The sequence below is a fragment of the Lissotriton helveticus genome, chromosome 2_1, assembly GCF_964261635.1.
Source record: "Lissotriton helveticus chromosome 2_1, aLisHel1.1, whole genome shotgun sequence".
NCBI lineage: Eukaryota > Metazoa > Chordata > Amphibia > Caudata > Salamandridae > Lissotriton > Lissotriton helveticus.
In genome coordinates, this window is record NC_136059.1 from 2,027,283,887 (window position 1) to 2,027,310,076 (window position 26,190).

At 42.3% G+C, this 26,190-nt stretch overlaps 1 protein-coding gene across 1 annotated transcript in view; it reads left to right on the forward strand.

The window, feature by feature from the left end:
* The first annotated feature begins 415 nt into the window (after positions 1-415).
* RXFP1 (relaxin family peptide receptor 1) overlaps positions 416-26,190 on the forward strand; it is a 1,193,379-nt gene continuing 1,167,604 nt past the window's right edge. Inside the window, exon 1 of the mRNA XM_078677666.1 lies at positions 416-660. Coding sequence (XP_078533792.1) covers positions 612-660 — 49 coding nt within the window. The 5' untranslated portion in view covers positions 416-611. The remainder of the gene's footprint in view (positions 661-26,190) is intronic.

Here is a 26,190-nt window from a genome sequence, read left to right on the forward strand (position 1 = left end):
TGTTCTTTTGACTGTGCTGTATCCCTCGACTCAGCAGTATGAGCATATAAAAAGATGAAACTGGCATCCTAAATATCTGTTCCGATGTTTTCTTTTAAATAGTTTCTAAAAATGCAATCTCGTTCTGGTGCGCCTTATAAAATGGGATTGTCCTCTGTAGCGCATCAATTTCCCCCAAGGACACAGCACAGAGAAGATAGAGGGACGGAAGTGCTCTAATGGACACAATTGCAACTGCTGCTCGCCTTCTGTTTATGCTGCACGCGCCTTCTTCCAGCGTCCAGAACCTGTTGTTGTGTGTACACCCTGCACTATAGTGACACAGGATGCTGAAACAGGATCTATGAACAGGCAGTCATTGTGTGTTCCTGTTAGGAAACTTTAGTGTCGCTCCTTTCGCCCCCACCCTCTCGCACCTTCTGCTGCTGTGCGAGAGACGGGGGGACCAGCGAGGGAAAGGCGAGCGGAGCTGCTTGGAAGCGCCTCGTCGTGCACGCAGCCTCGGAGTGCCGCCGCGCGCCGCGCTCAGGGTACCGGCCGCGAGCCCGGCCTCAGCCACAGAAACCTGGCCGCTCTCGGGTGACTCCTGCCCGCCCTGGCGCGCCGCAGACATGAGAGCTCCAGTCTTCGTGCACCTCTGCTGGATCGCCGCAGTGAAGTGTGAGTACAATGCGTGCAGAGCTTTGATGGTTGCTGCTTGAAAGCAGAATGGAATGGACTTGTAATGGGACTCAGGGGCAGGTGAGGCGCGCAGAGACTGCTGGGGCGCCCTGCTCGGCGGTGAGACAGCTGGGGAGAGACCGGAGAGAGGGGAAGTGGCAGAGAGGCAAAGCATGGTTTTATTCCTTTAGAGATGCAATGCTCGTTTTATGTTTTTACGCACCTGTTGACTCGGACGGTCCCGGAACTGGACACAGAGGGGCAGATTTACAAGCCCCTTGCTCCAGTTTTGCGTCACTTTTCCCATATTAAAAGTGACGCAAAAGTGGCGCATGGGGCTTGTAAATCTGCCCCAGAGTTTAATCATGTTTCCATTCGAAAAGTAAAGTGGAGTAGGGAATGCGTTTGCTCGCGAGGCGAGGGCAGGCTCTGCAGGGTCACTTTTGCCAAGTGCCACTTGCGGCTCGCACTGGGATCGATGGAATGCCCTCGAGGTGTACTATCGCTGCGGGTGCCCATGGGTGCGAGACAAAGTGGGAAGTGTGGTGCTTCGAGGAGCTGCACCGTATGCCTGAGCATCTGCAGCAGATGAACGGCTCATTGTGCCCCGCTACAGAGCTTTACTACTTGCCAAACTAGAGTAGCGCTTTGCTTCTATTTCTCTAAATCACATAGGGCAGCGATCCCCTATCATTTTTTTTAATAAGCATCCAAATGTTCTTTTGCTTAAATTGCTCACATTTCACCTTTTTGCCACCTTTCGCTCTTAAATGATCGCTTCCATCATTTCGGGTAAATGCATGCAAGAAGTTCCCAACATGTCTCTGTAGGATCACTATAAGTCTGTCGTCTCATTTTCATGAGCCGTTTTATCGCGGAGGCACGCCTAAGTCTAATAAATAACCCATTTATTAAACTCACAGTCTGATATAAAATGTGCTATTGGCTGAGAAGCAGGCACCGAGAGCAGGCGCGCTCAGATCGCTTTACCGCTGAAGGGAATCCCGCATCTGTTATAATTAATTCCTCGCCACCGGAAGACGACTTGATGAAACTGAATTCATTTGATGGAATCTGTAATGAGGCATAATTAACTACGAGGAAGATTGCCCCAAGGGGAGTTTATCAAGTACCTCTAATGGATTCCCTAAAGTCCTTCGGAAATCAATGCCTTTACGGGTTTTGGTTATTTGATGACTTGCAGCAGAATTAAGTTTACACCTTTCATCGGTAGCCTGCCCAGGATGGACGGCCACATCTAGGCTGCCATGGCTCACACAGCTCGACACCTTTCGCCGAGGGCAAGGCAGGGATCACCACGTATTCTCTCCGATATGGAAGCTATGGGTCTTTTTTCGGAGTTTTACATATCGCGAATTGACCCGAAGATGTCAGAAGCTTTTACATGAACACCAGTTGCGTTACAGACGGAAACATTCATTTTTATTGGGCACGGTGAGATGAAGTGATTTGTCCAGAATCACAGGATGCTGAACGTCCCTGCCGAGACTCGCACCTTGTTCCCCTGCTTCGAGGTCGACCGCTCTGGCCCTAAGGCCACATCCTCTCCCCTTACTACAAGCAACAAGGTAGAATGATTGGAATAAAAGATTATGGTTCTGTACGAAAGCTGGTGGTAGCAGTCCGAAAAGATCAACAACCTTTTAGAAGGGAGCCAAACCAGCATATGCATAACAAAAGCTACAGAACACGTGTTGTTGTCTAAAAGCGAAAGCCATCTTCTGGGCTGGTACCCCATAGATTTCCAGCATTCACATTAAATGTAGGCATCGGATAGTGAGCAATGGCTTCCATCATGTTTATAGTTCTTGATATTATTGTCATGTATTTAGTTAGGAATTCTGTGTCACCAGCATGTCACTTTTAGTCACTTTAAGGCCCTTTCGGGCCCTGTAAAGAACAGGATAATGGAAGCTAGTGGAAGGGACGGGTGTGTAGATAAACACACTGGGTCAAGTGAACATCAGCGTGGGGTGAAACATATTGAAACAAATGCCAAAATCAAATCCACTGCAGATTGTACAAAAACAGAGAGGACCCAATATACAAATCAATAACACACACTTGCTTGTCACCAAAGAAAATGGCAAATCTTTTGTTGTTTCTTGTTGTCATCATCAAAGAAATGGGCACAACTTTTTTGGCATGTGATCGGTTTGACAGCAGTACCATGCCATCCTTATACGAAAGGAGCCTGTCTGAAGCTTGCAAACGCTGCTTGTGTATCTATACTGAGAAGCTTCAGTACTTACTTAATTTTTATATTCATCAGGACAAACATTTATTTCAGAAAGGACGGTGGGCAGAATAAAAAAAAAGAAAATGGGGTGGTGTTAGAGTGAGTCTAACAGTTGGACAGTACTGTTTAACATGATCGTGTCACTTGTGCTACATATTCCTTCATTTACAGAAACTTGAAATTGTTTAAAAGTTGTATAGTAGCTGGAGAAACTTATCTGCTTTTTTCTTTAGAAAATGTTGGGGTGTTTGTTATGAGCTGTAGACTGCAGGGAAAGTTCTTAAGTGCAATTGAACATGTAATCAAACTGGTGAATGGCTTGCTAATAATTGAATGATGCATCGGTTTTCATCTTAACATTTTAAATAACCAACGAAAGGTAACAAGTGGGACTTTATATTTAAAATCTAAATAAATACATAAACATACTCGTTGCTAACCCAATGTGGCTTGTGGTGCTACAGAGTTTAGTGGCTGGAATTTGCAGTACAAATAACTGACAATTTATCAGGCCAACTATGTCTAGATAAATCTAATTGACTAGAAAATCTCCCCTAATCAAGTCTCTGGCCAAGACATTCATAAGTTCAAATGGAAGGGATGTGGGAGAGAGCTGCTTTGTGCCTTGCAAACAATCTATGCATCAAGACTTATCTTACACACTGTGCTGCCAAACGTCTTTGATAAGAAGATTATGTTTGCAAGCATATCTGCTCCATGTGCTTCCAAGGCTCATTGCTCAAGTCTTTGAAACAGGCAACTGTTCCAAGATCATTAGACCAGGAACACGTAGAGCATCCATACAAGAGAATTTCACTGAGTCACAAACTACACGTTTCTTTATTCGCATGTATTTTTAAGCCAAAACGAAAAAGATAGGAGAAAGAAAGGAATTAAAGCCAAATTTGAACGCACTTTTTGCAAGGTTTGTCCACTCCTGAATGTAAATTTCGCCTGGAACCAATCCTAAAATGAGATGGGTTCAAGTTGTTATTTGGAACCAATCCCTAATTGGATTGGAGTCAAGATAAATATATTATTTTTGCTTAAACCGTTGGTCATTTTTTGACCGAGTAGGAAAATATAACCCTTGAATCCTTGAGTGTACAAAGAAGTGAGGATGTTTGTATCCCAGATCACTAAAGTAATTAGAGGTGTAGAACTAGAACTGCTGTGGGGATCATCAAGCCAGACCCTGCTGCGGAGCAGCAGCCTTCACTGTGGGACTGCACTCATTACTTGATTAAGGTTATGTTTGAAGTCTTGTGGTGGCGGGTTTCCAACCTTCTCGCGTGGGAGGCCTTCTGCTAGTAAACTCCTTTGAAGGAAAATGCGCTTTCTATCTTTCCTCAAATCGTTTTTCCATGTGCTGAACCAAGTATATCCTGCTTTAATATTATTTTAACTGGAGCAGGTAATTGGTTTATTCATCCCTGTTAAATGCTCTCATGTTCCTCCTATTCTACCTTGTAGTAAAATATGTTAAGCTTTTTTATATTCACACTTTGTTCTACTCGTTCTGGGGCGATTTACAGTGTCTTTAAATGTTGTTTTGATGAGCAAATGGGAACGGATCAGTCTAAATGTAGCTAAGCTGATACATGATCAAGAAGAGGGGTTGTTCTTTTATAGCTCTGAAGCATATACCCCCTTTCATCTAACACATGCAACCTAATACTGTATTTACATTGTTGCTACCTGCTAAATTAGCTACTCACATAAAGTTTGCTGTGAAGTATCACACCTTTATCCTCACAAAGTGACTACAATCCTGTTATATATTTGCATTTTTTTTGCTATGTCTTAGTGTACAACATTACAGATACTAGAACAAAATCTTGTGTTTGTTTGCAATATCCCAAGCAGTTCTGAATCTTTTTCTTCTCTGACATTTGCTTGGGTGACTTATTGCATATTATGTTGTGTTTCCAATACATTCGACTTCAAAGCTATGTGTTTCGTGCTCCAGGTTACTTTCACATATGTCAGGCAAAACCACCTCTGACACTCACCGTGAGGTACTCTGTTGAACCTTATGGCCTAGGTCTCGGTTTACACCAGGATCTCAGTTTCCAGAGCATTTGTAACAAGTCTGCACCATAGTCTGTGTACTAAAGTGTCAATTGCTTTACAAAGACAACATAGGCAATTCAGCTGCATCTTCTTAGTCGACTGTGCTTACAAGTTTCCCAGCCAGGATTGCTTCTGTGTGATGTGTTACCCTCTTGCTAGTGCTGTCGTGTTATTTCCTTGTCGCCGGGGTAAACAGTAAACACCGAGAAGAGCAATCAGCAGACACAAGAGGTCTTGCAGTGAACATTATTGAAAACAAAGTGCTGCATTCCAACTTGAAAACCAGTTCTCAGCAAGTCAATGTGTACAACGTCACACTCAATAAACCAGGGACACCCCAATGCTTCTCTAAATCTGCATATGTTAAGACTCATTTATGCCCATCCAGTCACACACAAATGTCGAGACCACACAGTGACCTATTCTCTTCGGCCAGAACAATACTATCCAGGGCACGTGGCTTTGCCTGCTGCTTCTCTACTTCAGTGTCCATCATTATATTCTCGCTGGCTGTTCTTTTCACCTCTCCCCCATATTGTCCCACCTCATGCTTATACATATTTCAAATTACAGTCTCCTCCCTCAATTCTCTTGCATGAATTAATTGATATTATTAAATCTGTAAACTTTCCCGTGTTCCATCTTACGTTTTCAGACTCCACACCATCAAGCCCCGTTCTCTTTCCTCCAATATATTTGTTAATTCAAATGTGCTTTATTTAAACCCAAAGGTACAGAAAATGCATTTTGGGCTCTCTGTTTTCTGTTTTTTTAATCAATCCTGCCTACCTGGGCTCTAGGGGCCGGATTCACAAAGGTCAAATGAGAGGAAAGGCTAACTTTAGGACTATCGGTATTCACAAAGGGCATTTACTACTCGTAAATGCCCCTTCGTAAATGTCCTTTGTGAATACCACAAGTCGTAAAGTTAGACTTTCGTCTCGGTTCACCTTTGTGAATCGGGCCCTTGGAGCAAACGTCAGAAGGCAATTTAACGCACATAAGGTAGGTGCACAAATGACATAACATATGGGTCCATATTTATGTTAGTGATTCAGGAAATTTGAACTTACACTTGTATGTGGAAATACTCAAACTTCAATGCCAGGGTGACAGGCTGTGGCAAAAGGCAGTAAAGACCAACAAATGCACTTTTTTCATAGCCTGACGCACTTTCTGCAGGCCTCTTACCACACAGGAAAATGTTGCACATTTACTTCTGTTAAGGGCATCAATAAATATATTTTCATAGTGGCGGTGGGGCGAAAATTATTGGATCGGTATGCAAAAGATTTTCTCCCTCGGGAAAATAATTTTCTTCAAGGTGGAACAAAAAAGTTTCAAAGTACAAATGAAGCGGTGCGACACATTCACGCATGTGCACATGTAGAATATATTTAAAGGTGAGAGTGGCATGGAACTCACAGAGAAAACCACAACTATTCACGCAAATCTGATATCATTTGTGTAACTGCAGAAGCATGTTTCTGAATATATTTTGTGATTCAGGCACTTAATTTTCGAACTGACAAAGTACTAAACCCACACCCATATTGAGCTTCTACCCACGGAATGCAGAACGTGCTCTCACTTCTGCTTCTAACTACACTGCCCTTCCCAGTCAGCATTATCTATCACTCGTATTCATCGACCTGGGCTTATTTTCAACCTTTCTCACAGGGGAATGCATTGAGACCTGCCCGGTGGCAAGCTCTAAGCCTTCAGAGGTGGCTTTTCTGAAGAAAGAGATCATCTGCGATGTGGCCATTATGGTTCATGCTGCTGCTCAGCAAACCTTTTGGCATTGCAACAACAAACTCCCAAGGTGGGAGATTGTTCTTGTAAAATAAAAGAACTAATGACACTAACCCCCTGGGGTTTATTTTTGCTTTTCTTTTCTGGCAGTCCTGAACAGGAAAAAAGCTCACCGGACTGTCCATGCTACCTAGTGTGGATGAAGTCTGGTACTTACACTGTTAGCCTTCAGTCCAGTTGCTCATTGATGAAACCAGGATGGTGAGGCTGGCTCTAAATAGAAGGGTCAGGCCAACAGCTTGATTTACAAAGGACCTTGCCATGTATGTAGCAGACTATCCAGTACTGAAGGCTCTAATTAAGCCTCTAGTTCTCATTTTGACCCTTGCCACATGAGGAGATTTTAAATCTGCCTTCGATTGGTTCTCCTCCTATCTTTAAAATAACTTGTGTTCTGCCTCCTCACCAATTTCTTTCACTACCTACCTGCATACCAGTGGGTGTCACTAAGGCTTGGTCTCCTCCTTTTCCTCTTCTACAGGACACCTCTCAGCGACGTTGTATCCTCTTTGTCCTTTCATAACGCTAACATGCTGATGACACCTAAATATTTGTCCCTGTCCATTCTTCTTGGCATGCTGATGCATAATGACCCTGTGGTCGCTAATGCTGCGTTCTGCTTACATCAAAATACAATCTCATCAGGGTAATAAAAATAGGAAAGCAGATATCTTGTCTCCCCCAGTATATACTGTTGTCAACGATGTGAGAGTATCTAATTTGCAAGAAAACATCCCTAATTAGCGATTTGTAGCTAGCATCAGCCCAAACTTTTCAGAGATTGCATAGAACGCTCACAATGAATGAATTTCTACTGACTGATCTAGGGAGAACGTCTAAAGGCAGGTTATTTTATATAGACAGAAGATTTTGTCTTTCTAAGGGTGACTTAAAAAGCATCTTTACAATGATGTCTATATTTGCTATTAACTAAACACACTGTGGAGACCAAACTCATTCAATTGCTCGAATGAGAATATTAGTGGTTATCAATTTCTTAAGATGCCAGTTTTTTTGAAAAAATACGTGCAATGTATGTGCCCAAGGAAAGTTTCACATTTTGCTCCCCTGGGACTGTTACTTCCAATTCCTGTACATTCTGGGCCTTGGCACACTGTGTTGATGAACTCTATTGTGGAATTAACTAAAACTACAACTGGGTCTAATACCACTTTTGAGGTTATAGATAATTTTGCCACAATCCCTCACTCTACTCCAGTCAAAGGAATTCCACTGGCAGTCAAGCTAGCAGTATTTGTTTTTTTTGTTTTTTACAACAGGTGGTTATGCTCTATGATTTCTTTCTGTCTAGATTACTGCCTTTGTACCTCAATTTTTTATCTCAGTTTTGGGGCTTCTGTGGAATTTGATGCTCATCTTTCATCTAGTTGAAGAAACTCTTCCTATTGGCGACCATGAATATTGCGACCCACTTCATCAATTCGAGGTGTCAAAAAGTCTTATCTCACTCAATATAGATGTGTATGACACTGTGTAGGAGGTAACACTCATTTGCATCACCACTTTAGAAAACAATTTCTCTATGTATCCAGGGTTCTGTAGTAGTTTTAATCATTTGTACACAACTCCTTATTAAAATTGTCTAGTGATGTACCCAAAGTTAATGGCAAATTACCTCCTGTGCTTTTATACGCAGACAATGCGGTTCTTATGGGTCTCACTCCCAACGCACTTCGCACTTTAGTTAATTTGTGTCTTTTATGGTGGATCTTAATCTTTGCACAAATTAAAAAAAATCTTACATAATGACTTGTGGACCGAAAAAACATTGTATCAAGTCCATTACATCGGGCACCGAATCGTTAACATGCACAAGCACTTTTCCTTATTTGGTTTTCTCAGAATCTGGTTCGTGGCAAGCCCACACGGCCCACGGTAGGAGTAAACTCACTAAAGCGGTTAATTCTATCATTAGCCTTAGGCAACCAAAACAATCCGAGGTAGTGGTACCCATGATTCAGATATATAAATCGCAATGTGTACCAACGGCCACTTATGGTGCCGAAGTCTGGGGGCATGTGAATTGTAGTGGGATTCAAATTGAAGAGAACAGATTCTGTAGGAAAATTCTTGGTGCGCAAATTTCATCCCCAAATTATATATGCCATAAGGAATTGGATTTACAATATGTGGAGGATTTTATTAGGTCACGTCCAGTGATATTTTGGTTGAAAATATGGCAGAACCCCGCAGCAATTTTAACAAGAGAAATAATTATAGACTGCCTTAAGTGCGACAAAGGTAGCTGTATACCCTGGCTAGCTGCAGTAAAAAATAGTTTAGCTAGCGTGAACTTGGAGCATATTTTTTCATGCCCACTGGCAGTGGAAGGAATAAATATAAGATTAGTCAGGGGGCGCTTTACGACCTGTATCATATAGAAAGACAGGACATTGAGCACCACAAACCATCGATCATTAGATATATGCCACTTTTGGAGACACCGAGCATCCAACATCATATGCCACAACATTATCTTAGGAAGAATATGGGTAGATGGAAAAGGAGTTTACTCTACCGCCTCAGGGATGGCAGCATACAATATTCACTCTGCTTTCCAATAGGCTTTAATAGAAACTTGGAGCAACTGAACTGCCACTGCTGCATTGGTAGTAAACAAACATTGTTACATTTTTTACTCTTTTGTAAATTTTATGTAAGATACACAAAACAGTACTTCGCTCCATATTTCAAGGCTCGGGCTATCTTGGATTTTAAATGAGCATATTTTGAAATTTTAAAACTAGGAAGTGATGATTTGATTTTCCGTGTAAGCACATTCCTACAAGCTGCGGTACTCTCCCGTGCTTCAATGAATGAATCCTAATGTCATATACATTTTGTAAGACGAGCAATACATTTTGTAAGATGGCCAAGCGCAGAAGCCTTTATTACCCCGCTCACAACCAATACCTTGCCGTTGTTACGAGTACCACCAGTCAATAATTTCTGAATTTATCTGGAAGATATTGTTGTCTCATTGAACAATAATGCACTTTACATGTAAATAATTGCTGATTTTGCACAAATTAATTCAAATCCCATATTTTGCACTGGCCTGTATGATCGCACATTATTGCACTTTATTCGCAATCCTTTGCTGATTTGCACAAACTGTTTCAAACTTATATTTTGCACTATGCCATTCAAGCTGCTAGTTTTTAGGCCCGTCCAACTCTTTTTATTGTGATTTTATCCTTGTATTTTGTATCTGTATTGGATGATAATGTATATTTATACGTTTTAACATTTACTGTATCTTTATTGGTGGTGACGAATTGTACTTTTATGGATATTCTTATCTGAATAAATATTATTTGATTGATTTAATCATTTGTATTAGTATCTGAGGAAATCTTGTTTTTTATATATCCAGGGTTCTGAATAATATAGAAGTCTTATTGCTGATGCAAAATATAATATTTATATGGATATTTCTGTTGTCACTACATGTGTTTTCCTTAATAAGAAATGCTGAATGAATGCAGTTGAATGTTATTTGTTATTACAGCCTTTGCATTTACACATATACTACAAGGCAACATCATTCACTCCCAGGGAGACACTCTTGACCTAAAGAATAAAGACCAATATTACAAATACATTTGTATCTCACCTTTCTGCTCCAACACAATGGATTTCAGGAATATTATTTACCAACACTCACATCTATGATCATCATTCATATGTCCTTTGGAAAACCAGTATTTGGAATGAACTAAGTCTTGAGTACCAGAGATGAATTGGTATGAGCAGATCCATATCTAAGAGCCAGTATCACTAACACCCTCACAATCATGTGCACCTCCCCCTAATTGAAAAGCAATACTCAGTGTGTCATCAAATCATAGAAGATGCAGAATTGATTGACAAAAACAACAAGATTAAGCATTCATACTTTTTTTAATTGCATCACCAGAAATGTCATCTGTGGCATAATCTGCTGATGTTCCCTTCTGTACACCAGTAAAGCCAACAGGAGGTCACAAAACACATTTTCCAGCACACAGCTAGAATTTGTTGCAAGGGTATACAGCACCACTAGTACAATATATCATAGAATTTGAACACATCGAAGGGCAATTGGATTGAATCGTACTAGATGTAAAAAATGTACATTGAAAATGAGGGAATATTGGCAACATCCTTTTAAATAGAGATGGTGAGAGAATTATGAAGCTAAAATAAATCACCACTGGGCTTAATCAAACTTCAGAATTATACAACATTCTGTTATACATCTTATCTACACTGACATTTACAATTGCCCATGATGACAAACTAAAGAATATGCGTAGAGATTTTAAATATAGCAAATACTGAACAGTCATACACTTCTAACAATAACCTTTTACACCAAAATTCAGACTTGAGTCATAAAAATGATTCATTCTAGTATAGGTTATGCACAGCGGTGTCAGACACTTGTGAGCGCATTGCAGAATGAGGGTTTAAAGTTGCCAAGAACATTATGTAAGCCAATTTCTAACATCTTTATGGTTCACTAATTTCGACAAAATAAGAAGTGACCCTAGACTCATCCAATACACCATTAGTGGGCTCCTCAACCACAAGGCTTTACAGTGTGTAGAGGCTGGTCAGCATTAGCAGGCTGCTCCTTAAGGGGTATTCTACTTCACCTGCAGCTCGAGCAGCTGGAATTGGACAAACAAGGTCAGCATGATTTTCAAGTATTGACACCTACAAAAGTTACACCCTTCTTAACTCATGCATCCTTTCTATCTTATAAGAAACAATTCCTGAGTGCTACATGATCCAAAGCAGCACACCAAAACGTGTGGAAAATCCACACTAAATAGTGAGGTATGCCGTCCACCAATAGTATGTATAAAAATGTAAACCCTATTGTTGTTTATATTTTAGCCATCACTTAAAAAATATAGATATGCCACATCGGCACTTGTCTTCAAAGTACCTTCCTGTTTTATGACTGACTGTGAAACAAGAAGGAGTAGGTGCACTCTCACGTGTACAGTTAGTAAGCATCTGTTCTGTTATTCCTTACACATAATACTTTCATTTACATGCAGACCATAAGGAACACCACATTCTAATTCCTCAGGAGATCCTTAAGAAACACAATGGTGGAACACATCAATTTCAGCAAAGGAGGAATTGGATGACGGCACATTGATTAAAATTGAATGCTGAAAAACCAAGATTCTTCTATTTGGTGGAGCCGAGCACATCCGGGATGACTTCCGGGGGCCTTCGACTCTGGGCACAGCACCTGTACCCAATGATACGGCAAAGAATTTAGGAATTACTATTGATCAGTGTTTATCCATGCAGTACAAGGTCATGACCATGTGTGGTAAATGCTTTGGCCTGCTAAAACTTCTCAGGAAAGTTTTCTGATGGATTCCGATAAACTGGTGTTGCATTGTAATCCAAGCATTAATTGGCAGCCATTTGGATTATGGAAACGCATTCTAAATGGGGATGGCTGACTATATGTTTACACGTTTACAGGTGATCCAAAATGCTGGCACAAAGCTACAACAAGGATAGATATAGCTCTGCCACAATTTGTCTGAAATCATTTCACTGGCTTCACATATTAAAGAGAGCTAAGTTTATGCTTCTCTGCCATACCCATAGGGTTCTTATTGACTCTGATCCTCTGCTTCTCAGGCAGAAGGTGGAATTTTACCAACCTACCAGAAATCTAAGATCAACTAACCTTGCCCTAGAAAAAACAAAATGCACCAAGAAGGCCAGAATGGGTGGTCGCTCTTTCACCTACATGGCCGCAAACCACTGGAACTCCCTTCTCTTGGGTTTCCGCCTCACTGATAACAACTTTTGGTTTAGAAAAAACTAAAAACGTGTCTCTTCCCTGATTAATGAACCTTCTCTTCATGCTCCCTGCCCTGTTTCTCCCCTGTTGACTAAACAGGCAGAAGTATCAGTGTCATAATATCCCTGTGGGGATGAATGATAGCGCTCTATAAATACCGCAAAATAAATAAATTAAGGAAAGATATTATGGGCCCAATTCTCAAAAGTAAACCGAGATGAAAATCTAACTCTACGAATTTCGGTATTCATAAAGGGCATTTACGAGTAGTAAAGTTAGACTTTTGTCTCGGGTTAACTTCTGGTCTTAAGTCTAACAATGACAACATTTGTGTTAAACTGAGACAAAAGTCTCCAATGGTTTCGGGGTTCCCACTTTTTATTTTTCTAAAAACAAACCGCTACTTTGAGAGTTCGCTTTTGAAAAACCAAAAAACATGTTAAAAGTTTGACAAATGTCCGTCAATTTCATGGTACTGTCCATCAAACATTTAACATGGATAGTAACCACTGTGACGGCTGCTCCTGCTAATGACTAGAGATGTTCACATGCCGGTGGACATCTCTAAATGAAGACAACTGGTGCTCCATCAAGGAGACAGAGTATTTTACGCTGGGGTCCTGACAGAGTTCAAGTGTTTAAATACGGCAGCTGACGTCTTATGACCCTATGTCAATGGCCCTCAAAACACAGAGCTTGCTGCCCTGGAGGTCTGCGACTATATTCCTACGGAGTTACAAATATTTCAGTTAGTGCTTACAAATAAAGATGGCCTGATTTATTTGGTGCGTTTCCAGGCTGTGTACACTTACATGCAGTGGTAGAAGTGCATAAAAAAGGTATGGAAGATGTGGTCCTAAGTGCTGTGGGGCAGAGACAAAGATGTTGCTTAAAATAACAACATATTTGGTAACAATTTAGTAGTTTTCCACCTTCAGGTAAACGTATATAAAATAAAGTACACCGCTTAAATAAAAATTAGATGCAGGTTAAGGTGAATGTGGGAAATGCACTGCTTTACATTATGAAACCTCAATTGGTTATGCAATCACTGCAGACATCTCTGTTTTGACAAGAGTCACAGAATTGAATCCTGGTTTGAGCAGTGAAGAAAAATGACCTGTGTGCTATGAGGTCCGAGTCTGTGACAGAAAGCACTGTGAATATGCAAGTCAATATTTGTAAATTGTATTACACAATGTGCAAGGTGGGCTGCCATAAAAGATAAAACAAGTGATTTCAAAATATATTTCAAAATGATTTAAGGCCTGATTTTGAGTTTGGCAAAGTTTTGAGTAGTGTTCCCTAGCATGGTGAAGGACATTACCTCTGCTTTTCTAAGGATACACCACCCACAATATTTAGAGATGACTGCTGGTCCTGCAGTGATCTCTGTACATTGAAAGGAGCCAGTATCAAAAACAAACTCCCAAACTAGGAATTTGTTTTTTGAAAAAAACGAATGACACCCACACCCTGGAACGTTTTCTCACAGGGTATGGGGGCCATTATATTTGTTTCCTGTCCCTAAACAGACAGGGGTTTCCCAGCTTTAAAAGGAAAAAAGGCAATACACCGTCCAGCCTAAATAGGGTGGATGACCTAATGTCCTTCCTCTGTCTGCCCCTACTCTGTCGGACCTTTGGAGGAAGTATTCCATTGACGGAGACAACAGCAGCTCCAGTGATAAAATACTAAAGGTCCCCTGTCTATAAATGAGGCAGGTGTAACAAGTTTGGTAGGTAGGGTACTCTAGTGCGTTTACAAATGAATACACTGCCCGACAAACTTTAAATCAGGCCTGTAGTTTTTAAGATAAAACAAGGGTTTTCAAAAGATATATTTTAATTTTGCATAATTAGGCTGTACCGGGTGCAAACATTGTTATTAATGCCCATTAAAAGGACGCACTCCAAAACTGAGCTGACTACCATCATCATCATCATCATCATAACTTTATTTTGATCACAAGGATCTTAAAAAGTAAATTGAAATAGAAACAAGTAAACAATTGGTAAAAACATAAGAGCCATTAAAAAAGAAAATTTCTTCCATATATTCAGTTAACAAAAATGACTATACAATATATTTTGAGCGTTTGATCCATAGAGCTAACAAAAATGTAGCTAAGCAAAGACTAGTACTCTACAGGTGTCTGTAGAGAGAATTCTAGGCACATCAAGGTAGTGGCCAGGACCGATAAGCCTACACAAGGGGATTATCCACTTTCCCCTCAAGGTCTTATAAATGGGGGCAAAAGAATAACAGATGGACCAGGGATTCGGGGCTTCCTTTACAAGCTGGACATTTGTCATCGGAGGAATCATGAGTGCGCCACTCATTACAAAACAGTATAGAGGGAAGGGACTTCGATCTGAATTGGAGGAATAGTTTACGAGCGAGGGGAGGAACAATTTCTCTGATTGTTTCCTCAAACAACTGAGCTGACTACAACCTTACATTGCATCCTAATAAAGAATATATATTTTTCACCATAAGCTTCAAATACTGTTGCAATTAAAGCCTATACTGGTTCCAAAGCACCCTTTACATTTTGGGATTAAACAATGTGGACACATTTACATTCCTTTGATGTAGCAGGCAGTGGCAGCTCCTCGAGGGAGTGCTGTGGGGCGGGGTGGGGGAAGGTCAGGGTGGGAGGTAGTAAACTGTGGCGTACGGCCGTCTGGAGAAAAGTGAATAAATAAATGAATAAAACAAATTATATTGCGAGCGCTGCATCGCAAATGGCATTGCAGCGCACACAATGTCATTCGTTTTATTTATTTATTTATTCACTTAACTTCGGTCAGCCGTATGCCGGAGTTTACTACCCCCCACTCTGGCCCTCCCCCAACCCGCCACCCCGCAGCACTCCCATGAGGTGCAGCCACTGATAGAAGGTACCCTGGTTGCATGCTTGCGTGGTCATTCATTTTTTTGGGCCCTCCCTGGGCTCCGTAGTACAGACAAACCCCCCACCTATCCCCCTTACCCCAGTTTGCTCAAACCTAGAGCCATCTTAAGATCGGTATTAACTTTTCAAGGATGGAATTTTTTTAACATAAAGCATGAGAACTGTAGTTGTAAAGTTAAAATAGCATGGGCACATCATTCACTATAGGCCCCACCCTCTTCAAGCTCTGTTTAGATGCTGATGTCATTTCAGGGATCTGTCCTTGAGTGAGCAGAAGAGAGAGCTTGCGTTCATGGGCTGTAGGTGTCATTAGTGTTGCAGGTGTAGTGGCACTGGGGCCCAGGGCTGTAGGGGCAAACTAAATCCCAAATATAACTGTTTACTATCCTTCCTATAGTTGTACACAGTGCATCCCTGCTGTGCCAGTGTTGTTTTGGGCTTCAGAGCAATGGCTGAATGGAGGGGAACATTGAAGAAGAGAAGTCAACTTAGTGTGGCCCTTAGAAAGAGTGTGGGGAGTGGGATGAAACAAGATGGAACTCATGCTTTTAACAAAGAGCAGCAGATACAACCCTCCTTGCACGGCTGTAGCTATCAATAGTCAAGCAAGTACATTGGCACTGGGGTGTGAGGTGGCCACTACATCACAAATTTTACTATCAAAATGGCTATTTATGGTAATTTTCTTTGATAGTAACAGGGCTGAGGGCAGCCTTGCTACAAGGGTGTATTATGAGGGAGCTTATTGTTTTCTGAAAGGGACAGATAGTCTGTTTCAAGATTAGAGTGATGGCCAGTCATGGTGATAAAGGCGTGATGATTCAAAGGAGGCCGCCTGCAACTGGGGGCTGCAGCTGTCACTAGTGCACTAAGGGCTGTTGCATTAGAGCACAGCAGAGTGAGAAGCTCACAATACCCCAATTTTGGGGAGTAATGTTTTTGGACAGTTTCTGTTTTCGTTAGATGTATTTGTACTGACATTTAGTATGGATTGTGAGCGACAAAAAAAAGTTCCTCTGAAATTATATCATATGGCCAGCCCCCTCGTCACAGCCCTGATCTTACAGCTTCACCAATCCTTGCCACAAAGTTTTGGAGGAGACAGAACTTCAAAACATTTTGCTCAGGGGGAGGCTCAAAGCAACAATGTTTGAAGACCTCTGCCTCATATCACTATTAAAAGACCGACCAAATTGTTGTATAAATCTTAAAAATACTGCCTTCAATAAGTGGCTAGATATCCAATTTGATAGACGTGTGTGTGAGAGTTGTGTGGCAGTGTTTGATGGAACAAATTGAAATTCAGATTAAATATTTCTTAAAATCAGAAACTTTAGCATACCATGTGTAATTGAGAGATAAATGGATAGGAACTGGACTTCATTAAACGTTCTAATGTTTTGTACTTTTACTAGGAAAAGTTAACAAATCCTCCAAAGGGATCTAAATTGTATTTTTATTTGAGACAAAGTCTGCTAAGCTACTTAATCTAAAACCTGCATGAGAAGATGAGTTTCAGGGTTTATATTCGTGTAAGGCTTGCCAAGTGATCACATTTTATGTATAAAAATACCTTATCTCTTACATCAAGCAACAAAATTAGCCTGTATGAAACAAGTTAATCACAGTTCTTTTTTTTCAAATATAAGTTTTTTATGCTAGTGCTCCGTTGGAGACACGTATATTTATAACATGGACGCTATTAACAAATATTTTAGCTCATCTAAGTAAACATAGGTGCACAAATAGTTGAATCAGCATCTACATTAGGATCTGTTCACATCAATAAGTACAACTTCCACTTAAGGCAATGCAAAACCTACCAAATGGTACCTAATTTGGTTTCTAATTGGTAATTGAAAATTAGTTAATGCAAAACCAAGGGTGCCTGGAGGCCTAAAGCCCTCTGAAGCACCCCGCCCCCCAACACAAATGTGCACATTTAAAGCACACACATGCCCTAGGGGCATATATGCCCTACATGGCACTTTGCAAAAAATGCAATTGAACATGGTTACCATCGACTTGAAGTTGATGATAATATCATTTCCCAAATGCTTATTTTGCATTTAGGAAATGCTTGGTACATGTCCTCAGGGAATTGCGATTCCCTATTTGGAGTCGCAATTTTAGGTAAACGCAAAAAAATGCTATTATCTAAAATGTACTGCCAAAACCCTTCATACATCTTGAAAGGCTATATTGCATTTGCAAATGGTCAAATTTAGCGATTTGCATTGTGTACAAATGCAAAATAGATTCATACATGTTGCCCTGTGGGCCTAAAGGCCCATCAGTGCGAATGGTTTTGCATTACCTATTTCAGGCAAATTCTATGGGCTGGTATTACAGCCTGTGCTCAAGATAATCGCTAGTGCATCTGTTGTATTTCAGCAATACCACGGCTTCCCCAGGGGTCAATTTTACCACAAGTCCTGCTGTGAGATGGGTGCCGTACGCATACAACTCTCTATATTTTTGCACAGGTCAACCGTATTGTCATTAATTGGGTGGAAAATGTCCCGTAAATACCAGGACATACAGATTTTGGTCCAGTAAGCATCAAAATCCATGTTGTGCCCCATTTTCACGGAGGATCTCATAATTGGCATTATTGCATAAAATAAATGACGATCCACATGGTATCGTTATTATCAAGTGCGGTCAATACCTTTACAATTTTATACACCTGAACCCCTTTTACTTGTTCCAATCTCTTTATGGTACTACCAGTTTTCTCATATTTCTCATTTTAAACTGCATACCTGAGTACCAACAGTGATTTACATTGCTTTATTATCTGACATTTGGCCAGCAGCATTTAAAAAAGTAGACATGTAGTGGTTTATGAGTTAGAAAAGTAATAAAAGTAATTCAGACTATTAAAAGGGCTTTTGCAACCCTTTATGAATTGCAGATAGGTGGGAGTGTGAAAAGGACATCCTTCTCCTGTCTGTGTCACAAAGGTATTTATCAATTGTTTGAGACCATATTTGTGATCAGTTATCGACCCCAGAATTAGGGCCAGATTTAGATCTTGGCAGTACTGGTCCACTATGTGTCGTTGTGTAACGCAACTGGTGCTCATGTAAAGCACTCCTATATGATACCTTCGGGTCAAGTTTGCGTTATATAAAACTCTGAAAAATAAATACATTAGATCAATCTACCTTAATGGAATTTTGGAAAGGAAAAGAGTTAAATGCTTGTAACTTTTCACTGAAGGAGTTTGGCTGTTTTGAAATTAAAATGCTCGCATGGTGAGACCACATGGTGTCATTCATCCGAAGAAAGATTGTCACTAAAGTGTATGTAGCTGTTGAGGGAAAGGATTGTTTAGATTGTTAGTTCAAGTGAGATTGTGTATCATACTTAAACCTGGGCCATCCACTCTGGTTCAGTTGTGTCCCTGCCGGGTGGAGGAAGGCTCACAATATGTGAACGGGGTCGACAGGAATCTGTCTTTGATGAAGATTGATGAGGTTGGGGTAGAGAACATTGAATTGCTTTTGATGATTTACACCTCAGTATTTAAAGGAACTATTGGTTGTGTGAAGGATTTTTAATATGATATTGTGTTGAAAGAAAATTCTAAACTCATAATGCATAAAGTTAGGAATGTTCCGTCAAGTGTTTGCAATGATTTGAATTCCTTATTGGACAAGATGCATGAAGCAGAGATTACCGTGCTTGTGGATTGTTCTGAATGGATGTCAAGTATTGCTATTGCATGGAAAAAGAATGGTGAAATTAGGTTATGTGCTGGTCTATGATCATTAAATAACAATGCTTTTGAATGTCATCCTCTTCCTAAAATACAAGAAACACAGATAGGGGATGTGTGTATTTTTAGCACAATAGATCTAAGGTCCACTTACCATTAGATTAGACTGGCAGATCATTGACAACATCTTTCAAATTTCATGACATCATTCTGAGCATTTAAGTATATTAGACTGCCATTCAGGTTAGCTGCAGCTGGTAGAGGTTTTCAGAGACCTATGGATGTTTTGTTTAGGGCTGTGCACAGCGTCATGACTTATTAGGATGATATCCTCATATTTGCATCTACTATGGTGTCATGTCGCCATGCCTGTCTTACCTTTGTTCCAAGGTCAGGCATGGCTGTGGGCAGGAAGAGGAGGAGCCACGGGTGGAAGCGGCAGTGCAGAGATGGAGGCGTGTAAAGCAAGACGTGCTTGCTCCACATTCCGTGTCCGTGTGTTCCTTGATTGTAGGGACAGAAAAATGGTGACGAGGGTGGGATGCCAAGTCACCCCCTCGATATCCTCGCAGATCAAAGGAAGCGCGCGCTGCCGTTAATGCTAGCAGAGCGCTCAAATCAAAGGAAAAAAGCGCGAACAACGGACGGCGGGCAATTGCGGCCTGCAATTGAGGAGATTGTCCCTGAAGGCCTGACTCCAAGAAAGGTTTAAGAAGAGAAGCGCACAAATAGGGGTAAGCTCAGTAATGATGCCCCTATAAGAATTGATGCATGCCTGCATGAGTCCCCTTTGGTGGCCATTTTAAAGTCAGGCCCTCTGCACCAGCTAGGCTTAGTCCTGATACGGCGGCCATCTTAAGGTCAGGCAATACACCAAAAAGACACCTGAAGCCTGCCGAAACGATACTGGATCCTGGCAAACGTCTTTGAAGCCTACTAGAGCCACATTGCGCCCCACCATGGTGGATCCTGACTCATCGCAGCAAGCTGCGCCTAGCACAGCACATAGTACCCCGCCACCTGGACCGATGCTCAAGGGAGTATCATACCTGCGCCCCCCAGAACCACTACCACTGACGTCTGGTAGCAGCATGGGCCCTGCGTGGAAGAGTTGGCTTTAGGACTTTGAGGACTTCATGAAGGGATCACAAGTCTGTGACTCTAACCAACAGCTCATAGCCCTATGTAACCTCGTAGGTAAAGACATTGGACAAATCATCAAAGACGTACCTCCAGCCAACACAGCGTCATATGAAGATGTGAAGGAAGCTTTAAACAAGAAGTTCCTTCCCAAGTGGAACCTAGATTACGAGCACTACACATTCAACCTCGCGTCTCAGGAGCGAGACAAACCCATGGACGATTTCATATCCCGCCTCAAACGGCTAGCTCGCTATTGCAAATTCGACAACTTCACCACAGAAGATGCACTGCGTCTACGAATCATTGACAGATGTCAATCGGAATCACTCCGCCGCCGACTACTGAAAAAGCACTACATTCTAGATGAAATAGAAGAACTCACTTGCATCAATGATCAAGCAGAAGAGCACATGAAGATAATGGAGGCCAGTATAACTGAAAAAAACAACAAGCCCTTCGCGTGCAGTCTCACACAGAACCAAGGCACAGCTTAGACCGTCACACCTCATGAAGATTCGCAAGATCACCTCGTACAAACTCACCCCGCCGAGGGACTAAGAACAGTCACTCCCGTAGACACCCTCAACAGCGTTACCGGTGTGACCAAGACAACCCGCACGCGGGTCAATGTCCAGCTATTGGCCAACAATGCCACCGATGTGGAAAAGACAATCACTTCGAAGCCGCCTGCCAAGCCAGGCGCACAGAGACAAGACAGACCAAGTAAAATGCAGGATCGCGCCACCATGCAAGGGCCGTACAAGGACGGAGCGACCACTCAACAAGCTCATCAAAATCCAGTACACAGTCACACAGTTCATACCGATCTCAACGATCAACGTCCAGAAAATCACCCTCTCTTACACCCATTTCACAAGACAGTGATGAATATGTGCGCATGGTAGCGAATCCAGATAGATTGAAGAAGTACCCGTGACTACACATCCGAATTGGAAGCCATCCGCTAAGTTTGTTCTAGACACAGGCGCAATTACATTTGCGCCACCGAATACCAGAGCATGAACCCGAAACTGAAACTAGAGCCAGCGCCAGTACGAGTCTACATGTGGATGTCCAGAGAACCGCTACCTTTTCTAGGACAATTCCATACCAGGCTGACCTACAAGGACAGGAAAATTCAAGCACAAATCCACGAGATTGAAGGCCCGGAAGCGGCAGACTGTCTCCTCAGCCTGCCAATGGCGGAACGCCTAAAGCTAGTTGAGGTCCTGTACAAAGTGAACGACTCACCAGACATTGTCAGCAAGTTCCCAAAGCTGTTCAATGGCCTAGGAAAGCTAGCTCACTTCAAGGTCAAGTTGCACATAAATGAGCAAATGACGCCAGTGGCACAGCATCACAGGAAAGTACCTTTTCACCTACAACAAGCAGTAGATGATGAACTTCAAGATCTACTGAAGGCAGACATCATAGAAAGATCAACTGGACCTACTCCATGGGTGTCGCTGGTAGTGGTTGTGCCCAAGAGAGGCCAGGACAACAAAGTACGCTTGTGCGTAGACATACGAGCCCCAAACACAGCCATCAAAAGGGAGCAACACCCAGGCCCGCACATCAGTGACATGATCACACGCATGAATGGAGAAACGGTTTTTTCGAAACTAGACCTTAACAAAGGGTATCATCAGCTCGAATTGCATGAACGATCACGATACATCACCACATTCACCATGCACCAAGGACTTTTCTGGTACAAACGACTCAACTTCGAGATCTCATCAGCTGCCGATATTTTCCAGGAAGCTGTTCGACGAGTCATACAAGACATTCCCAATGCCAAAAATTACAGTGACGACATCTTGGTGTTTGGAGAGACTCCAAAAGATCCCGATAAAGCGCTAGACCAAGTGTACCACACCCTCCTCAATGCCAACCTCACACTTAATCAGGACAAATGTGAGTTTCACAAGTCGACTCTCAAGTTCTATGGACACTTCTTCTTTAAAGAGGGCATGCGACCTCACCCCAAAAAAGTGTCAGCACTTTTGGACACTCCGCAGCTGCAGGATGTCAGCAACATTCGCTTGTTCGCCCAATACATCAAAGACTACGCCAGCATCAGTTACCCTCTGAGGGTACTAACTCGTCAAGAACAAAGTTTTTAATGGTCGGTCACATGTGACCGAGCGTTTAACAAAATCAAGGCAGCAATGAGTTCAGCCATCAATTTAGTATATTTCATCCCCAAGCGAAAGATAGAAATCACGGTAGATGCCGGCCCTGTTGGGCTAGGGGCGATTCTAGCGCAATATGATGACGAAGCTGACCAATGCCACATTGTTGCGTATGCCAGCTGCAGCCTTACCAACACCGAAAAGGCGTACTCTCAACCAGAAAAGGAAAGCCTGGCAGTCGTGTGGGCATCTGAACATTTTCCCCTCTTTGTGTATGGCAAGCACTTCACACTCATCACTGACCACCAAGCGCTGACTACCATTTTTGGGAACCCCAGGGCGAAGATGCCTCCGCGAATAGAACGATGGGGCATCCGCCTGCAAGACTACACGTACACCATCATTCACAAATCGAGGAAGGTGGAGAACCCGGCAGATTACATCTCGCGGCATCCCCAAGCTCTGACAGGAGCGCGACACTCGGTGGCTGAAGAATATCTTCACTTCGTCATTGATCGAGCCTGCCCACCGGCTGTTCCACTAGAAGCCATCATTGACGCATCTACAAATGATGCCACTATCCAAAACATCATGCATCATGTCGCCACATAGAGGAACCGAAGACAAATGAGACCATCAACACACAGGAACTCATTGTATTCAAACATGTCAAAGACGAACTCTCCATCAGTGACAATGGACTATTACTAAGAGGTCGGAGGATCGTAATTCCAAGCCAGCTGCGACAGGGAATTGTAAATCTAGCACATGAAGGACATCGAGGGGTGGCAGCCACAAAGAAAGCGCTACGAGAACGCGTCTGGTTCCCTTCCCTTGATCATATGGTGGAGACTACGCTACAAGGCTGCCCACAATGTCAACTGGTAGGATGAGAAGAACAGCACGCTCCTCTGCAGATGTCGGACCTACCAGATAGTGTCTGGCAACATGTAGCCATGTACTTCTTTGGCCCGCTGAAGTCGGGAAAATACATCCTCGTCATTATGGACGAATACTCCCGATTCCCCATCGCTCACCAGATTTTCTCCACCGAATCGACCACTGTCATACCGGTAATTGACAAAGCATTTTCCTCCTGGGGAATCCCCACGGTGGTGAAGTCTGACAATGGGCCACCTTTTAATGGACAAGAATTTGCAGAATTCGTGAGACACCTAAACTTCAAGCATCCAAAATTCACTCCCATGTGGCCCCAGGCAAATAGGATGGTGGAGCGATTTATGGCCACATCAAAAAACAGTCCAACAAGCCGAGCTGACTCACCGTCATATTCAAGGAGCGCTAAATGAGGTACTGCGAGCATACAGGACCAAGCCACACAGCACCAGGAACCAATGTCCCGCTACTTTGATGCTCGGCGGGACCCCTCGCAACCGTATACCAACCACAGACGCCATCACGCAGTCCAGAACCACAACTTCTGACCACAAGACCCTGGTCGAATTGGATCGGACTAAGAAGGCGAAAATGAAGGAATATGCAGACCATCACAGACACGCCAAGACATTTGATATCCGAGAAGGAGACTGTGTGCTGGTGAGACGATAAAGGAAATCCAAAACAGACAGCCATTACCACGATCACCCACTACAAGTAACAAAGAAAAAAGGAACCATGATTACAGCCGAGTCTGGAAGCAAGAGAACAACCAGAAACGTGTTGCACCTCAAAAGATGCTACACTGCAGCCTACACTCGGGCTCAGAGACCTGACTGGGACACGAACGTGTCAAGTCAAGAAGAGAACAGCCATGAAGAACCCATACGGGTATCAGAGATCTGTGATCGGAGAAGAGAAGAGAAGAGACTAGAAAAAATGGTTAGGGGTTCTGCCCACCTCACCCTCCCGTACCTGAGCAGGAGACATCCAAGGATGAAAAAGTAGAAATAAATGGTACTGAAGGGATCAATCCACTTTTAATTATCGAACAAGAAACAATTAATTATCTTGTGATTTTCAAATTATACACTGGAAAAGTATATATTACTTCATATACACATATATGAGCGGACAGCCAGAGAGGCAGCACAAATAACACAGTCTATATACAACACATCACATGTACAATATATACAAATATACAAAACATTTACAATATCAAAAACACTTCTTTGTACCCTCAAGACAAAAAATATATACAAATATATATATACACACCAATTTACATAGGTACCTCCTCTTAAATAGGGGTGGAGTATACAACAAAAAGGTAGTCCCAAAAACCAAAGCACCAGGGGGTTGACACCTCAACCCAGCCTACATTTGTGTTGGTGCACCTAGGGAAAAAAATCAAATCTTCCTTGAATTTTGACAGGGGACTCCATTCGAAGCAAGAGGTGTCGACGCAGACGCGGTCGCGTTTCAGCCAGATGATATAGGCTTCATCAGGACATGGATACTCTAGTAACAACAAATACAAATATTATCCTCTTTCTTACGTAAACAAGACAACACATTTCAGCTGCTAGAATTAAGACCTCTCCCCCACTTGTGGAAATGCGGTGTCAATAGGTGATTCCATCAAAGGAGGGAAAAAGAAACAGATAGTCAAGTCCCAAACACGGAAAAACCCCAAAACAAATAATAATAAAGTAAATCTTAATAATCCAGGAGCCTCTCACAAAGAACCACAGCCACACCTCCAAAGGGTGAACAGCGCACACATGTGACAAAATCACAAAACTAAAGCCAAAGACATTTTTTCACCTTATATCCCAAAGTGTATTAATATATATACATGCCAAGAGTTGCAAAACATATCTCGTGTATAATATAAATACCTAATCTTCACGGCCCTGGTAAAACCTAGTGCAGGTATCGCCGGCCAGCCCACACAACCACCCAAGAGGGTGGGGTAGGAACCACCGTCTCGGCTCTAGTCTCGAGAATTCTACATGAGGTAAACATATAGAGAGGCCAATCAATCACAGGGGAAGATCCACCAAGGGGGAAGTGGCCACATAGCAGCCATCACTATCAACAGGCTATCTACACCAAGTCCCAGCGGGCATACCTTATATCTTCACTGTGTCCGCCCAGATAGAGAAAAAAATATATTTCAGCAGTGGCTCAAGTCTCACGGTCTTTCTACCATCATACCGGATACCAGGAGTAAGAAGAAAAGAGGAACATCGTAAGTAACTTGAACCTCTTTCCTCATTTACCCTCCACCAGTATTCACACGGCACTAACAAAAAGTGCACACATGCTGGAATACACTCATCTGAAATCTTTACTGAGTGCGTCCATCCACCTATCCCGCCATTTCCAGTTTAAAACTTAACAGAAAATGGAGGTCAGTCGATTAAATGCAGGTCTAATACAGGGAGACGGGGCGGCTCAAAATACCCATACATCACGTGCCCACCCAATTCAGAGGGATCCGCTCTCAAAGCTACATATCGACTAGATGACAAACTTTAAGAACGATCCTCAAAGGAAGGGAACCGAGGGGACCATACCTGCCTGTCACTCCACTGTCATACCTGAGACACTCCTCCATAATCTACTTTAATGTACACGGACAACACTGCCCGCGCAGCGTGCTTGCATAAAAATGCGGAGGGAGGAAAAGAAATTACCTTCAGTTTTCAACAAGGT